The sequence below is a fragment of the Stegostoma tigrinum genome, chromosome 38, assembly GCF_030684315.1.
Source record: "Stegostoma tigrinum isolate sSteTig4 chromosome 38, sSteTig4.hap1, whole genome shotgun sequence".
Classification (NCBI taxonomy): Eukaryota; Metazoa; Chordata; class Chondrichthyes; order Orectolobiformes; family Stegostomatidae; genus Stegostoma; species Stegostoma tigrinum.
The window spans coordinates 9486676-9505596 of record NC_081391.1 but is presented as its reverse complement, the minus strand read 5'-3'; the positions used below and the strand labels follow the sequence as shown (position 1 = coordinate 9505596).

Below are 18921 nucleotides of genomic sequence, written 5' to 3'. Positions count from 1 at the left end.
ACGCCCAGAAGGTTATGTAAATAGGACTTGCACAGCAAAAGGTTGATGTATTAATGCAGACTACAAGTCAAAGAGGATGTAGCCATTGCCGTTAACATTTACACAGATAAACCCCATTACATGTCTGTTCTGAGCCCACATACAGGGGGCTCCAATTCTCCAGGATTGGGCTGGAGTCTTGGGAGAATAAAGATTTATCGCTGGGTGGATCACTTTCATTTATTGGTTGATAAGGGAGAATTGGTTTGTTGACCACACATCAAGAATCATCCAGTGGAGTAACAGTCTTGTCTACTTGATGTAAATAAAATCGCTACATTCCTACCAGGCCATAGGCCTGCTGTCTCTTTAAACAAAGCAGGCGAGGCCCAGGTGGACAGAGGAGGCACTTCTGTGATCCTGAAAGCCTCACCGATGAAGTACAGCATTCCCACAGGTACCCGGGACTCGCTAGCCCAAGATCATCCAAACTGGAGGAAGAGAATCAGGGAAAGCGTTGAGCACTGGCCGTTGGGAAAAAAGCAGAAGCCTGGCAAATAGAGCGATGGGGGTGCACACTACTATACCAATGCCCCACCCACCCCATCCCACAACCACCTTCTGCCCCAAGTGTAATAGGGTGATCTCTATTGGTGGCTGTACGGATCAATGCAGCTTCCGCAGGTTCTGAGAGTGAAAGAGAGTCATTCTCATCTGCAAGGAATCATCAATGATGATGAGACAGAGCCAAGTGATAGTGGCTTAATCTGAGTGGCACCAGAGAGGAGGACAGGTCTTCATGGTAGCCTCTGCTAGTGCAGGGATGCTGCTGGCATCACTCAACTTTAAAAACCAGCCATCCAGCTAACTGAGCTAACCAACCTATTTTGTACAAGATGGTTGTGTTGCAAGGATGGACTTGTAGAATGACCAATGGAGTAGGTGATTAGCAGGTGATGAAATCCTCAAAGAACATCCAACCAGAGTTGGCAACTCTACATACACACATCAGAATATCTATTTGGCTAGACTCCAGCTGCAATGATGTTCCAGAATAGACCTCAGTCTCAGTTCGCTGGAGTGATGGGAGCATGGTGAATCAGCCAAGTTATCCAATCTTTAAACTGAGAAATCAGTGAAGCATGGGTCCACCTTAGGAAAGCCAAGGAGAGGTGTCAAAGACAGAGTGTGACAATCAAAGGTTGTTTAATAGCTTGAGACTTAGAGAGGCCAGATAGTGGCAGGGCTACCAACAGTGTGGTAAAGAGGATCGGGGTTTCACAGGGGACCACAGACCACAGGGCAGGTTAGAAATAGGTGGCTAATTTTGATCAGTCACAGCATGTGGGCATCATTAGTTAGTCCAACTTTTACTGGCCATCCTCAACCGACCTCCAGTAGGCGATGGTGAACTGCCTTGGATATGTAGGTGCACCAACAGGTGTTAGGAAGGATTCTGATTCAGTGACAATGAAGGAATGGCAACATAGTCCCAAGACAAAATGGTGTGCGACTTGGAGGGGAAACTTGCAGATGATGGCATTCCTATGCATTATTTACCTTTGATTTTCTAGCTCATAGAAGTCATGGGTTTGAAGGTGCTAGCAAAAGATATCTCATGAGATCAAACATTTGTTATGTCCACAAAGATTTTTAAATTGTGTGGATCTGACTCCTTCAATAGGGGATCTTATACAAGTGGATTGAACCTAATATAATCATCTAGTACATACTAAATCTGCAGGATATCATTTATTTTATTTTACCACCATCTTCTCATGGGAAAATAGGGATGAGCAACAAATACTAGTCCTTACTGTTTATCCCTATATAACTTGAGTTACTTGCAAGGCCACTCAGAGGGTGGTTGAGTCGCAATGCAGTGCCCCTAGAAGCTGGCACAACCAGGTACAGACCATCCCCAAGGCAAAATGGTGAATCGGAGAGCTTTTTATGACAAGTAGGTGGTCTTATTGTCAACATGATATCATAAACCAAAGCCTGGGTAGCCTGGTACCCTTTTTTCCCTGGAGGTAGGATTTATTTAATTATGAGGGCTATAGATAGGGTCAACAGTTAGGGATTTCAAGATGAGGGGGCATATTTTTAAAGAGAGGAGAGATTTGAAGCAAGACATGAGGGGTTTTTTTTTTAAAACATACAGGTGGTTCACGTGTGGATTGAACTTCCTGAGGAAGTGGTGGATGCAGGCAGAGTTACAATGTTTAAAAGACACTTTGATAAAGTACATGAATAAGAAATGATTGGAGGGATACGGGCCAGGAGCAGGCAGGTGGGACCAGTTTAGTTTGGGATTATGGTCAGCATGGACTGGTTGGATCGAAGGTTCTGTTATCGTGCTGCATGACTCTTCAATTCTAAATCATAGGGTTAAAGATGTACAGCATGGAAACAGACCCTTCAGCCTAACTCATCCATGCCAACCAGATATTCTAAATTAATCTAATCCCATTGCCCAGCATTTGGTCCACATCCCTCTAAATCCTTCCTATTTATCTCGCCATCTAGATGTCTTTTAAATTTTGTAACTGTACCAGCCTCCACCACTTCCTTTGGCAACTCATTCCATACACACACCACCCACAGAGGAAAAATTTCCCCCCTTAGGTCCCTTTTAAATCTTTCCCCTCTCACCTTAAACCTAAGCCTCTAGTTTTGAGCTCCACTACTCTGGGGAAAAGACCTTGTCTATTCACCTTATCTATGCCCCGTATGACTTTATAAACTTCTATCAAGGTCATCCCTCAGCCTCCAATGCTCCAGGGAAAATAGCCTCAGCACGCTCAGCCTCTCTCTATAGCTCAAACCCTCCAACCCTAGCAATATCCTTGTAAATCAATTCTGAACCCTTCCAAGTTTAACAACGGCCCTCCTATACCAGGGGGACCAAAAATAGCCTAACCAATGCCCTGTACAGTTGTAAAATGACATCCAACATCCTGTACTCAATACACTGGCCAATAAAAGCAAGCATACCAAACACGTTCTTCACTATCCTGTCTACCTGCAACAGCACTTCAAGGAACTATGAATCTGCTCTCCAAGGTCTTTGTTTAACAAAACAATCCAGGGCCTTACCATTTGCTATAAAAGTCCTGTCCTGATTTACCTTTCCAAAATGCGGCACCTCACATTTATCTAAATTAAACTCCATCTGCCACTCCTTGGCCTATCTGATCAAGGTCCCATTGTCCTCAGAGATAACTTTCTTGGCTGTCCACTACACCACCAATTTTGGTGTCATCTGCAAATTTACTAACCATACGTGCTGTGTTCAAACCCATTTATTTAATTAATCGAGTTTAAAATCTTAGCTTGCCTGTCAGCTCTCATATCTTCAGATCATTCATTGGAACCACTTGATTAATAGTCCAACACATAGCTAATTAATCCAGAATTTACTTCAAGACTTTGGGGCCAAGGATGTGTACCAGAATACAGCTTTTCACTATGCAAGTTAATAACATGGATGATGACAGTTCTAAATCAAAGTTTTCAGAAGAAACTAAATGAGGATGTTTAACAGGTTGTGCAGATAGTGTTATGGCTGAATTGGGAAGAGTATGCAGACAATCATACAGGGCAGCTCAGTGGTGCAATGGTTAGCACTGTGCCAGGGACCCATGTTCAATTCTAGCCTCAATGACTGTGTGGAGTTTGCACATTCTCTACGTGTCTGTGTGGGTTCATTCCAGCAGCTCTGGTTTCCTCCCAAACAGTCCAAAGATGTACAGCTTAAGTGGATTGTTCATGCTAAATTACCAAGTGTCCAGGGATGTGTAGGTTAGGGACACGGTAGGGGGTGAGTCTGGGCAGACTTGTTGGGCCAAATGGCCTGATTCCAGACTGTAGGGATCACATCCCATTCTTCCACAAGCTGTCACAAAGTGTACACAAGCCAAATTACAGAGCCAGGATAATCAATTTACCTGACTGACTACTATTCAAGGCAAAAGAAATTCTCACTAGTTTCACCATTTACAGACTATTTACTGTAAAACATTCAACTTTAACAACTGTAAGAGAAAAGAATTACTAATTTACTGTTATGCAACTTTGGAACCCTAAATACGCACACAAGCAACAACCTGCGAGCCAATTACACCTTTCCAACAAGTGAACATAACCATAGCAAGATAATAAAATGTGAGGCTGGATGAACACAGCAGGCCAAGCAGCATCTCAGGAGCACTTGGCCTGCTGTGTTCATCCAGCCTCACATTTTATTATCTTGGAATCTCCAGCATCTGCAGTTCCCATTATCTCTAACATAACCATAGCACCTTGCTTTTCAATGGTATCACCATTACTAAATCCACCCGTGTACTCTTTCAACATCCTGGCAGTTACCATTGACCAGAAATTGAACTGGGCTACTCATATAAAGACTGTGACTACAAGACCAGGTCAGAGGTGAGAACTTCTGCACTGAGTAAGTCACCTTGCAACTCCCCAAAGCCTGTCCAACATCTACAAGACACAATTCAGGAGTGTGATAGAATACTCCCATTTGCCTGGATATGTGCAGTTCTGATAACCCTCAGGAAACTCAACACCATTGAAGAGATAACAAGGTGTGCAGCTGGATGAACACAGCAAGCCAAGCAGCATCTTAGGAGCAGGAAAGCTGGCATTTTGGGCCTAGAAGGACATCAGTTTTCCTGCTCCAAAGATGCTGCTTGGCCTGCTGTGTTCATCCTGCTCCACACCTTGTTATCTCGGATTCTCCAGCATCTGCAATTCCTATTATCTCTGACACCATCTAAGAGGAAGCAGCCTGCTTACAAATACCCATTCTCTCCACCACCTACATGGAGTAGCAGCAGCAGTATGCCATCTATAAGACGCCCTATAGAAATTCACCAAGACTCCTTACAGACCACTTTGCAAACCCATGACCACAGGACAAGGACAACAGATACAGGCACACATGATAACCTGCACGTTCTCCTCCAAGCTACTCACCATCCAGACCTTGAAATGTATTGTTGTTCCTTCAAAGACCCAGCAAACTTCTGGAACTCCCCGGTAACCTGGACTGCGGGTGTGCCTATGCCAAATGGACTGTACTGTTCAAGATGGTAGCTCATCATAACCTTCTGAAGGCCAACTAGGGATGGGAAATGACTGGTGGCCAAACTAGCAACACCCATGTCCCATGAACGAGCAAAACCTCCCTTGCAATTAAGGCAGACAAAAGTTGATATTATTGTAGGGGGAAAAAATCTGTAAACATTGTAAAACCAAATTCCAAAGAGCGAAAGTCCAGATGTCTAGATGGAGTTACATTTTCTCTCAGCTCCTTTTGATTCCAAAATGATGACATGGTGTTGTTTGCAAGCGATGGTCAATCTTCACTTTGATAGTTGGTCCAGGTCTTTTCTTAGCTAGAATTCCTTTAAGCTTTCCTGGTTTTTCTGACTTTTCACACATAGAGGGGGTGAAAGAGAGGTGTTTTCAGTCTGCAGGCTATGGTTATGTCTGGGCTGCCCAACACATACAGCTTGTAAAGAATAATAGCTGAACCAGAGGGCTATTATCAGGCAGAATTTTCTCATATCATTCAGTCGCAAAATGTTGACTTCATTGCTTTGAAAAGCAAGGTTGTCTTGCACAACTTAAAAAAAGTACACCACTTAATTTTTGATTTGCAAAACCTTCCTGTTTTTTCAGCTACGTAGTCATCCAACTACCACTCCAGTTTTTACTCTTAAGCAGCAAGGGGGACAGAGTGCACAAAATTCTATGAGAAGTGTGAGATCACTTTCCCAAACCAATGACCTCCACTACCTGGAACCCCACGGGAGCCCCTGGAATTTCTCCCCCAAGCCACACGTCATCCTGACCTGAAGCTTTCTTGCAGTTTCTTCCTTCACTGTCACTGGATCAAAATTCTGCAACTCATTTCTAACATCGTTGGGGATGTAACTACCCATTCATACACCCAGAGGAAGGAGGTCACAATCACCCTCCCAAGGACAGTTAAGAGAAGGCAACAATTAGAATCACCCACATCCAACGAAGGTATTTGACAAGAACTTTGGCTGTAAGGATTATTAATTGGAATATTTTCTTAATGACAGGAAACTAGGAATGGAGGAGCAGAGATTAGGGTGCCCAAATCCAAAATCACGGAAACCACATGTACAAGACACAACAAACCTCATGTGTATTGACCGTTATCACCAAAGACCAGGCTTGTATCTTCTGAAGTTTAAAAACAGCCCATGGCAACTTGGTTAAAACATACAGGACCTTGGAATGAAACTAAAACAGAAGTTGCTGGAAAAGCTCAGCAGGTCTGACAGCATCTGTGGAGAGAAATCAGAGTTAATTTTTCGCGTTGACTGGCCCTTCCTCAGAACTGGGATCCTGGGTGTCTTAAATAACAAAGTGTGAAGCTGGATGAACACAGCAGGCCAAGCAGCATCTCAGGAGCACAAAAGCTGACGTTTCGGGCCTAGACCCTTCATCAGAGAAGGGGATGGGGAGAGGGTTCTGGAATAAATAGGGAGAGAGGGGGAGGCGGACCGAAGGTGGAGAGAAAAGAAGATAGGTGGAGAGGAGAGTATAGGTGAGGAGGTAGGGAGGGGATAGGTCAGTCCAGAGAAGACAGACAGGTCAAGGAGGCGGGAAGATTTAGTAGGTAGGAAATGGAGGTGCGGCTTGGGGTGGGAGGAAGGCATGGGCGAGAGGAAGAATGGGTTAGGGAAGCGGAGACAGGCTGGGCTGGTTTTGGGATGCAGTGGGGGGAGGGGAGATTTTGAAGCTTGTGAAGTCCACATTGATACCATTGGGCTGCAGGGTTCCCAAGCAGAATATGAGTTGCTGTTCTTGCAACCTTCGGGTGGCATCATTGTGGCACTGCAGGAGGCCCATGATGGACACGTCGTCTGAGGAATGGGAGGGGGAGTTAAAATGGTTCACGACTGGGAGGTGCAGTTGTTTATTGCGAACCGAGCAGAGGTGTTTTGGTGTCTTGGGTGTCTTGTCTGGTTGCACATGAAAAGGATGTTGCTGCTCGTAGGAAAATCTGGAATTAGGATTCACTTTTTAAACTAAAGGGTCTCCCATTTAAGACACAGATAAAGATATCATGTATCTCACAGCAGGGTGAGTCCTTGGAATGTTCTTCCTCATACGGTGATGAAAGTAGAATCCTAGATGATTTTGACAGTAGGGCTAGATAGATTCCTGATAATTAAGTGGACAAAATGTTATTGTAAGTAGACAGGAATGTGGTGTAATTTGATCAGTCATGATCATAACCAATGATGAATTATTCATACCTTCACATGAAAAAATGTTGATCCAGATAACAGTTTGAGATACCAGTAGCTTTATTCAACTCAGTTATGAATAAACAGAACAGCAGCATAAAGCAATCTATGTTCCCTCAGATATGTGGATGACCAGTTTGATCAAACAGCTCACCAAAAACGTACCCCTCCCCCACCCCCCAACCCCTTCAGAGAACACAAGCCAGCCAACCCTGGAAAATTTGAGCAGTGCCAACAGTTGCCCCTTCAGGTAATCTCTCCAAACAGAAACCTTCAGTACACAAACTGTTCGCCTTCGGAGAATCAGAGCCAGCTACTTTTAGTGCTGCCAATCTAATTAGCTTTTAGAATGACAATCAGGATTTTTTTCAGAAAAATTGTAGAAGTAGATGGCTGCTGGTGAAAGAGATGGATCACAAGATCCTTACAAGGTGAGAAAACCCATCCACCCTGTTACAATGTATCCATGATACCAGGGTATTCTCTTCCACTCCTCCACAAGGAGTCCATTCCAACTGCTGATATTGTGTGCATGAAGAACTCCTAAAGTCAGTATTTTTAACAGTTTATACCTGTGCTACTTCTACACTACTACTCCTGATTAGCTTTTACATATCATTGTTTCCATATATCACAAATACCTCCAACAGATCTCCTCTAAAACACCATATTTCAAGGTTAACTCCCTGAATATTCATAGATTTGAGTTTAAAAGTAGTCTTCTCGTGTCTTTTCATATTCTAAGAATACACATCACCTTGCACCATTTCCTTGAAGAAACTGAGACAGAGATGGGGTTTTCCCCAAAAGCCTTATTAATTGCTGTTTACCAAGTTGTCATACAGCTAACCCAAGTTAACTTCATTTTGCACTGATGTAACACTAATCCGTCTAGTGGTCTGGATTGGATTATCACCTTCTCTGAATTCTTGTACTATGTTAGCCTGTTTCTAACATATCAGTATCCTCCAGAACCAGATTCCACCAACACCTTCATAATGGTCAGTGCCTCAGAATCTCCTCCCACATCTCTCTTAAGACTTTAATATATCTATCATAGGTGCCATGAAATGCCTAAAAGTTTTTGAGAAGATTTGTAGCTCAGGTCGTGGATGAGGTTGTAAACTTGCTCGCCGAGCCAGTGTGTTTGACTGCAAACATTTCGTCACCCAGCTAGGTAACATCGTCAGTGCACCTCTGGTGAAGCGTGAATGTTCTGTCTCACTGGTGATTTGTGTCTTGGTTTGCTGGGGTAATTGGCATTACTTCTGGTTCTCGACGGAACTCCACCAAACATATTGAACTGGACCCGATACACAAAATACTGAAAAACAGAATCGAAGCGAATTCAACCATCCAGCAAACCGAGGCATATAAATAACCAGTGGGACAGAACAGCAACGCTTCAGCGGAAGCGCACTGATGATGTTACCTAGCAGGGTGCCGAAATGTCTGCAACCAAACACACCGGCTCAGTGAGCAGGTCTACAATTGCATGCCATGAAATGTATTCAAGACTTTATGGCTTATCTAAGACTTCTATCTGATTTATATTGAAATCTTAAAATTATACTTTACAGGGATTAGCATAACGGAAATCTCACTTATGTCCTGCTCATTTGCAGATGGCAACAGAATATCACCCTGAAGCTTACAAGTTTCAAACTTATGTGCATCACAAATGTTTTCACCACTTCTGACAACCCACTTGCTTCTGCACTGTTGGAAGATGTTTAGCATTTTGCTATGTCTCAAAAGCTTTACCTTTTATTTCCCCAGGTGCTATCACATCCTTTGTATCATTTCCAACTTATTTACAAAATTGCGGTTTAATGGACAACACTTCCATGACATTTGCAAAGACACAAGAGGCTTTCAATGGGGTGAAGTTCCTAGTAACATTGCTGCTCTCATGCCCGACTCAGCTCTTGTTAAGAAAATGACGATCCACAATGCCAAAATAGATTAATATGGTGAACAGGAGGAGACAGTGGATGCACTCAATGTATGGAAAAAACATTTCACTCCAAGGAGGTGGCCACCCCTCCAGAATTGTCCCAGAGGCTGCATGGCACTTTTTTAATTAACACCCAGGAGAAGAAAACTAGTGCGTCTACTAAAATGGGCCTTTTCCTATTTGTAATTGATCACTTCTATTCTTTGATAATAACACATTGGAGTTTGGAGGAAAAGGTTGTTTTAAGCTGGGTAAGATGGTGGAATGTGATGGAATCTCAACACCTCAGGACTTTAGCCTAATATTCTACAAACCCTGATGAGCCAACGTATTTTCTTTCTCCAAAGATGTACAGCATATCATTCTTCCACTTTTACTTGTAGCATATCACAAGTGGTATCCTGCCCATGGAAGCATTCCAGATATTCTGCTTCACCGCACACAGACTGAAACGGACCTTATTTAACCCTATCTTAAATCATGATGGTGTGAACAATAGCTTTGGGTTAGGGGAAGAAGCACAGATTTTCTTTTAAAACTTTCCAATGTGCAAGAAACATGCTGGCTTCAACAGCCTCATTTCATTAAAAACATATTCCAAATTTCCATTAAATAAGTACAGGATCAAGGCTTATTAAATGTATTTCCACGCAATATTTATCAATGACTGTTGTATTATCAATACTATTGCCACATTTAAATAGTTGGTAGCTCAATCTATATCCGTAGACACTCAGCTAGCCACCTCAAAACTATTTTTTTTTTAAAAAAGTGTTCACTATAGGTTAATCTTACCCTTTATTATAGCTAAAGCTAAAATGTACCAAAAATTCTTGTTTAAAAAGTTAACGTTTTCAAGTACACTCCCCAGTCCCAGCACCACAACTACTCAAAGCTTTGGCCCCGACCATCTGTAAACAAAAAAAAACACAAAACCCGGGGAGAACACAACGGTATCTTATTAATATTCACTTGCTCTACAGAGTCTACACTGATAACATGCACTGCAGACCTCAAAATGATGTGTCCAAAGTTTTGCCCGATGCAGCAGCAAAGTCCAATAGTGTAACCACCACAAATTAGGCCCCATTTAAAAAAATAAATTAGCTGCCATTATCCTGCCAGCATCAGAGTTGCCTTGGGTACAAAAGTACCGTGATGTCCTTTATATTGTGAGGAATTCCCAGACATCTGCAACCAACAACACAGAAACAAACGTATTTCCAAGGAAGGCTGCAGTACTGAGATTGCGAGGTCTGAGCCTGCATCTGTCCTCTCAAACTCGAAGAGGAAAGAGAATCCACAAATAACATCAACAGGAGAATTTATAAAGAAATAAAACTGCAGAAACGGCTGTGTGTCCTGCTATGGCTTTTTGGTGTTGTGATATGCTGTAGAGTTCCACATCGTCCATAGAGTGGGATAAGCATCATTTATATAAAAAGGGAAGAAAAGGCGGGCGGAACACTTCCTCTTACATTGTTGAGCCTTTTGCTTGTAAAAGCTGTTGGGAGAAAAATCAAAGAGGAGGTTTATAAACACAGATACCAATAAAAGCTATTCAAAAAGACGTCTGGTTCAAACACTTTGCTTTTAGATCAGGTGATCAGTTACAAAACCAGGAGGAACATGGGGCTTCATGTCTCAGTGGCTTCCCTCCAATACTTTTCCTCTTTCTTTAGGTTCAGAAATCCCTTTCAGCATAACAGCAAGGAGGCAGCTCACATTTACATTAGCATGTTTGCTGGTCTCTGCCCAGATTGCTCTGTACCCAGCTTCACTAAACAAAGAGCAAAGATAATTGCCCACTGACTGACTAACTCAGTTCATGGGAGGCAGGCAGGGAGAAGGGTAGTGCCCCACTTCCACGAAGTAGGAAAGAAGAATTATATTAATTTTCAGGGTATAATCAAATTTCATCAAGATCTTTCCAGGCAAACTGAATGTTGCTTGCATTCTGTTTTTATATTATGTTTGGCTTGTCTTTTCGTCACAAAAGTAGTGAGTAATCTTTGTGACCAGCCAGTTTGCAATGAGGTTCATCATGTATTCAGAACAGTAGCAGCTATCTTTTAGGACCTCGCTGGTGTTTGTCCCTTCTCTTAGCATCCAGAGCATGTACTTTCTGGTATACAAGTATCTCGCACTACCCTAAATTTACTCATGCAGCAGTCAGACCCAGGAACATGACCAGAACACTACCTCGCAATCTGAGCTAGTTATCCACCTCTGATACACATGTTCCTTCAATCAATCTAGAGGCAATTCAAGTTAACACTAAACAAACTGAAGTTTGGTTGAATTACAGGCTGCTTTGAAAAAATTGCATTTGTGCTACAGAGAGTAGAGAGGATATTTAAGAGGTATCGGAAAGAACTGACAATTTTATCAATGAAGAAATGTCAGACTGGAGTTATTTTCTTCAGAACAGAGAAGACTGAGCTGACCTCTAACTAAGATTTTTAAAATTATGAGTGACTTACAGTGGAGAGAGAGATTAATACCAAAGGCATGGATCTAAAGTTACTGGCAGAAGGACTGGAGGAGATTTAAAGAGAAATATTTGTATCTTGAGAGCAGTACAATGCTGAAACTCAATGAAATTGTGACAGAAGCATAAACTCTCACCCACATTTAAAAAATAACTGTGTAGGCCACTGAAATGTTATAACCTACAGTGTTCACGGACCAAGAGCTGTAAAGTAGGATTAAACTGGTTAGTACTTTCACTGCCAGCTGCAACACAAGAGGCTGAAGCCCTATTATGGTCCCGCAAACGGTCGTCTATTTTAACTAACTTGCCATTTGGTTCTGTTAAATTATAATCCAACGTGGGCTGGGTCGAGGTCAATGCTTACAAGCAAATTACTGCTGAAGCAAAATCCTAACTGTCTGAGATGAAATAATCCCCATTACAAAAGGTCAAAGAAACCATAATTGAGCCCTTTTCCCCCTCATTCCTAAATGCCTGAAGAGTTGTATTTATTGACCTGTCATAGGCCATTTCAAGATACAAATAGAAGGCTGCAACCAAATCAGATTACTCATCCATTAATTAGCAGAAAATAAAACTCTATAATGTTAAACTATTCTCTAAGTAGGTAAATAGAAACACTACACAATATGTTCGGCATGCATTAAAGGTACCTGTCACTTGCAGATCACCCACCCTATCTGTACAACTAGGCTAGTCCAAGCCTAGACAAGTTCACCAGCCATTCATTCCACATTGTAACTGTACCAAGGACAACTAGTGTAAATGGGAGGATTGATGGGGAAGGTTCTAAATGTGGTGACATGTTAATTAGGAAAGAAAGACAAGAGAGAGTCAGAGTATGTAGTAAATCTGAAGAACTAAATTGCATTTATTTCAATGCAAGGGGTCTTACAGGGAAGGCTGATGAACTCGGGTCATGTTTAAGAACATGGAGTAGGAACATCATAGCTATAACAGAAACTTGGGTGAGGGATGGACAAGATCAGTAGCTCAATGTTCCCTGTTTTAGACACTATAGGAAGGATAGAAAAGGAGGTGGCGGGGTGGTTGGTGGAACTTTTGATTAAGGTATACATCACTGCTACAACTAGGGAAGATATTTCTGAAAAATCATCCAGTGAAAATGTAAGGTAGAAATTACAAATAAGGAAAGATCACTTTGATGGAATTGTACTATAGGCCACCAACAATAAAACAGTGTTTGAGAAACAAATATGTAGGAGATCTCAGATTTCTGTAAGCATAAGGTGGTTGTAATAATGGGGGATTTTAATTTGCCAAACATTGACTAGGACTACCACAGTGATAAAGGTTTGGATGAAGAATTTGTCAAATGCACTCAAGAAAATTTTTATCAAAATACGGATGGTCCTTCTAGACAAGAAGCAAAACTAGGACTTCTTTTGGACAATAAAGCAGGGCAGGTGACTGAAGTAAAAGTAGGGGAAATACGTTGGGTCTAACGATCATAATTCTATTAGTTTCAAAACGGTTATGGAAAAAGATAAGCTTTCCATAAAAGTTAAAGCTCTTAAATTGGAGTAAGACAAATTTTAATGATATGACAAGACCTTATAAAAAGTTGATTGGAGTAGGGTGTTCACAGGTAAAAGGAGGTCTGACAAGTGGTAGTCATTCAAAAGTGTCATCACGAGAGTTCAGAGGTATTTTGTTCCAGTTAGAATGAAGGGAAAGGGTGGCAGGATTAAGGAACAATGGATGAATAAAGATAATGAGGTTCTAGTCAAGGGGGAAAGAAAAGATCTTTTTTTAAAAGATATAGACAATTTGGTTCAACTTAAATCGCTTAATATAAACAGCGTAGAGACATTCTTAAGAGATATTAGAAAGGCAGAGGGAATATGAGAGAGCACTGGCAGATAAGGTCAAGGGTAACCCAAAGAGATTCCACAAACACATTACAAGCAAGAGGGTAACTAGAGGGGGGATTGGGCCTCTTAAAGATCACAGAGGTCACCTCATGTTGACCCTGAGGAGATGGGAGAGATACTAAATTATTTCATTCCCGTTTTTACTGTGGAGAAAGAAATGGAGTCTAGAGAATGCAAGAAATAAGCTCTCATGTTTTAAAAACAGTTCACATAATAGAAGAGGAAGTTTGGGAGGTCTTAAGAGAATACGAAGGTGGATAAATCTCCGGGATCTGATCAACTGTATCCCAGGACATTGTGGGAACTAAGGGAGAAAATTACGAGACCCCTCGCAGAAAAATTTGCATCATCTACAACTATGGGTGAGGTGTCTGGTGTCTGGAGGGTGGCTAATGTCATAGCTTTGTTTAAGAAAGGTTGTAAGGAGAAACCGGAGAGTGACAGACCTGAGAGTTTGACTTCAGTTGTGAGGAAATTGTTGGAGGTGATTGTAAAAGATAGGACTTATGGACATTTAGAGAGGTGAAAATTGACTAGCGATAGTCAGCATGGTTTTGTGCAAGGAAAGTCCTACCTCACAAGCTTTATTGAGTTTCAGCAAGTTACTAAAAAGATCAATGATGGCAGAGGAGTAGACGTTGATTATTTGGATTTTAGTAAAGCCTTTGACAAAGATATGCATGGCAGACAAATTAGTAAATTTAGGTCACATGGGATTCAGGGTCAAAATATCAATTGGATAACTGCAGGAGACAGAGTGTAATGGTGGAGGGCTGCTTTTCGGACTGGAGGTCTGTGATCAAAGGTGTTCCAAGGGGAATCGCTTCTGGGTCCTCCTTTGCTTGTCATTTTTATATAAATGATTTGGACGAGAGTATAGAAGGCATGGTTAATGAGTTTGCAAATAACACCAAAATTGGTGGCATTGTAAAACATAGAACATAGAACATAGAACAGTACAACAACCAGCTTAAAACTATGACCCCTCGTGCTAGCCAGTTCTGCCCTGGGAAATAGTCTCTGGCTATCAACTCTATCTATGCCTCTCATTATCTTGTATACCTCAATTAGGTCCCCTCTCCTCCTCCTTTTCTCCAATGAAAAGAGACCGAGCTCAGTCAACCTCTCTTCATAAGATAAGCCCTCCAGTCCAGGCAGCATCCTGGTAAACCTCCTCTGAACCCTCTCCAAAGCATCCACATCTTTCCTATAATAGGGCGACCAGAACTGGACGCAGTATTCCAAGTGCGGTCTAACCAAAGTTTTATAGAGCTGCAACAAGATCTCACGACTCAAACTCAATCCCCCTGTTAATGAAAGCCAAAACACCATATGCTTTCTTAACAACCCTGTCCACTTGGGTGGCCATTTTAAGGGATCTATGTATCTGCACACCAAGATCCCTCTGTTCCTCCACGCTGCCAAGAGTGAAGGTTTTCTAAGATTACATAGGGATCTTGATTAAATGGATCAATGGGCTGAAAAATGGCGGATTGAATTAAACTTTGGAACAACAAATGAGGGAAGGGCTTATACAGTTAATGGCAGAGCCTTGGCTAGTGCTGTAGAACAGAGGGACCTAGGGGTGTAGGTACATAATTCTTTGAAATTTGCGTCAATATAGACAGGACGGTTAAAAAGGCATTTTGCACACTTGCCTTCATTACGCAGTCCTTGGAGTACAGGAATTTGGACACTATGTTGAGGTTGTATACGACATTGGTGAGGCCTCTTCTGGAATACTGCATCCAGTTCTGGTTGCCCAGCTATAGGAAGGATATTATCAAGCTGGACAGGGTTCAGAAGAGCTTTACCAGGATGTGGCTGGGTATGGATGGCTTGAGTTAAAAGGAAAGGCTGAGATGTATTTCACGGGAGCACAGGAGGTTGAGACATGACTTGACAGAGGTTTATGAGTTAATGAGAGGTATAGGCAGAGTTGATTATAAGTTGTCTTTTCCCTAAGACAGGGGATTTCAAGACTAGGGGGCACATTTTTAAGGTGAGAGGAAAGATTATAAAAAGACATGAGGCAATTTTTTTTTACAGAGGGTAGTTCATGTGTGGAACAAACTTCCAAATGAAGCAGTTCAATTACAATTTTTAAAAGACACTTGGAAGAATATATGAAGAGGTAAAATTTGGAGGGTTATGGAACAGGAGCAGGCAGGTAGGACTGGTTTAGTTCAGAATTAATTTCAGCATAAACTGTTTGGACCGAGGGGTCTGTTTCCATGCTATATGACTCTATGTAATAGAAATATTGAAAAACTAGAGCCTTACATAGAAAGGAGGAGTGAAGAAAATAAATAACAAGGAATAAAAGGAAAAAAAAATTATTTGTAGGGGTGAGATGTAAGAGACATACCACTCTAAAAACAAACTCCTACCAATACGAGTCAAACCAACACACATGCAAAAGCGAGGCAAGTATACACACAAGCGACACAAGCACAAATACAGGAGGACACCCATGTTCAAGCAAAGGCACACATACATAGTTCAACGTATACGTGAAAGGTGTACATGCACAAGTGTCTATGGGAGGAGCACATAAATAACCAAGAAAGTGAACTGTGCACAGGAGTCAGATGGGGGTAGCACCCTCATACAAAAGAGGAATATACACGAAGGATCATAAGAGCTTCAGACACTACCATATCCAAATGCATCATGACAGCAAGAGCAGGCATGCGATGAGGAGCAAGAATTTTTGGCGAGCACATAGTCATATAGCACAGAAACAGACCCTTCGGTCTAACTTGTCCATGCTGACCAAGTTTCCCAAACTGAACTAGTCCTATTTGCCTGCATTTGGCCCATATCCCTGAAAACCTTTCCTATTCACGTACCTATCCAAACGTCTTTTAAATGTTGTAACAGTACCTGCATCTACCGCTTCATCTGGTAATTCATTTTGTACTGGAACCTTCTTTGTGAAAACGTTGCCCTTCAAGTCCCTTTTAAATCTATCTTAAAAATATGCCCCCTATTTTTAAAATCACCCATCCTGTGGAGAAGATCTTTGCTATTCACCTTATCTGACCCTCATGATTTTATAAACCTCTACAAGGTCATCCATCATCCTCCTAACGCTGTAGTGAAAAGAGTCCCAGCCTATCCAGCTCCTCATTATCACTCAGACCGTCCAGTCCCAGCAACATCCTGGGAAATCTTTTCCGAACTCTGTCCAATTCAATATCCTTTCCATTGCAGAGTGACAGAACTGTACAGAATACTTCAAAAGTGGTTTCACTAACATCTTGTACAACCCCAACATGATGTCCCAACTCCTAAACTCAAAATGGTCTGAACAATGAAGGTAAGCCTGCTAAACACCCTGTCTAAGATAATAAAATGTGAGGCTGGATGAACACAGCAGGCCAAGCAGCATCACAGGAGCACAAGAGCTGACGTTTCGGGCCTAGACCCTTCATCTCTGATGAAGGGTCTAGGCCCGAAACGTCAGCTTTTGTGCTCCTGAGATGCTGCTTGGCCTGCTGTGTTCATCCAGCCTCACATTTTATTATCTTGGAATTCTCCAGCATCTGCAGTTCCCATTATCTCAAACACCCTGTCTACCTGTGTTGCAACTTTCAAAGAACTGTGTACCTAAACCCCTAAGTGTCTCTGTTCAACAACACTACTTACGGCCCTACCATTGACTGTACAAGTCCTGTCCTCGTTTGTTTTACCAAAATACAGCACTTCACATTCATCCAAATTAAACTCCATCTGCCACTCCTCTGCCCATTGGCCCAACTGATCAAGATCCCATTGTAATCTTAGATAATCTTCTTCACTGTCGACGAGACCACCAATTTTGGCATCATCTACAAACTTACTAACTGGGCCTCCTAAATTCTCATCCAAATCATTTATATAAATAACTAATAACAGTGAACCTAGCACCGATCTCTGTGGAATACTGCTGGTCACAGGCCTTTCAGTCTGAAAAATAACCACTACCCTTTGTCTGCTACTGTCAAGCCATTGTAGGAGATTTGAGTGCAGGTACACGAAGGGACTGGTGAAAGCAGTAAGTTCAGGAAAAGGTGAAGCCAAGTAATAACAAAACTAGGATAAGAGATTCTACATTGGAGGCACTATGAACAAGGATAAAGGACAATCCTGATGGATGAGGATAACTTACTACAGGATAGGATGCAAGCAGCTGTGTTTCTGATAAACTGAAGCTGATGAAGGATAAAGGATAGAAGGCTAATCTGCAACACATTTGAATTGTTGAGTCTCGCAGGTAATAATAACAGATGAGGATTTCATTGACAAGCGGCTGAGGCAGAGATATGGAAGTTAATGTTCTTTCTGACAGGCGAACATTTGATTGGAAGCCCCATTTGGGAATAGAAAAATTGCAAACAGTCTGGTTCCAAGTGACACAATGGTTGGATGGAACTGGTGGCAGAAGCACAGCTTGTAGTAGGGGATGAAGGGCGATAACTGCAAACTTCCCAATGTTTAACTAGGGAACTAACTTATGTTTTTAAAAAAAAAGGAGACTGGTAGCGCAATGTCAGTAGAAGAGCAATCCAGAGGTTCATGCTAACGCTACGGAGGTAAAAGTCAAAATTCCATTCTGGTAGCTGAAGGAGTTTAAAGTCAATTATTAAATCTGGAATTGAAAGCTAGTCTCAGCAATGGTGACCATCATCGTTTGTTGTAAAAGCCCATCTGCATCAGTAATGTCCCTTAGGGAATGAAATCTGCAGCCTTTACCCTATCTGGCCTACTCCAGATCTGTGCAATGTGGCCGACTCAGATTTATCTGCTATAATGGTCAAGAAAGCCAGAGTTCAAGGATAATTATGGATAGCAATAAATACTATACCTGCCAGTGATGCCCACAGCCGATTTTAACTGAAGGATAACACAGGTAGAGGTCACAAGTGATGGTGAAGTATTGTTCATTTGGAAGGAGTTAATAAAAAAAAATGCAGCATGTGAAGGTGGCCAAGAACACAACCATAATGGTAAAGATGAAACTAAGCACTGACATTCCATGGAATTGGACAATGGAAAAGAACTTTTGAAGGTAATCATTTGTGGTAAACGTTGACAATTAAACAGACTTGCCAACATAAATCTGAGGGTTACATATGAATCTCCACAGGTGAAACATGCATACAACACACATTGACAAATACTATAACACTCTCAAAGGACTCATTAAGTGGCGCACACACACCAATAATGGATTACTTGCTCACTCAGGTTAGACCAAATTTCATTTAAAGATTACTTATTTTTATCATAATTTACAAAACAAGAACGAAT

General features: G+C 41.8%; 1 protein-coding gene across 3 annotated transcripts in view; it reads right to left on the bottom strand.

Annotated features, from left to right (window-relative positions):
* Positions 1 to 7322: 7322 nt before the first annotated feature.
* Positions 7323 to 18921, bottom strand: part of LOC125447096 (BTB/POZ domain-containing protein KCTD5-like) — a 32743-nt gene continuing 21144 nt past the window's right edge. For 2 of the 3 annotated variants that reach the window (XM_048521209.2, XM_048521211.2), the window contains one exon: positions 7323 to 10741. Coding sequence is in view for 1 of the 3 variants with exons in the window: in XM_048521211.2 (XP_048377168.1) it covers positions 10712 to 10741 (30 nt within the window). In the remaining 2 variants the exon portion in view is untranslated. Of the gene's footprint in view, positions 10742 to 18481; positions 18505 to 18921 lie in introns of those variants that run through there. The other variant, XM_048521210.2, reaches the window with a different exon arrangement.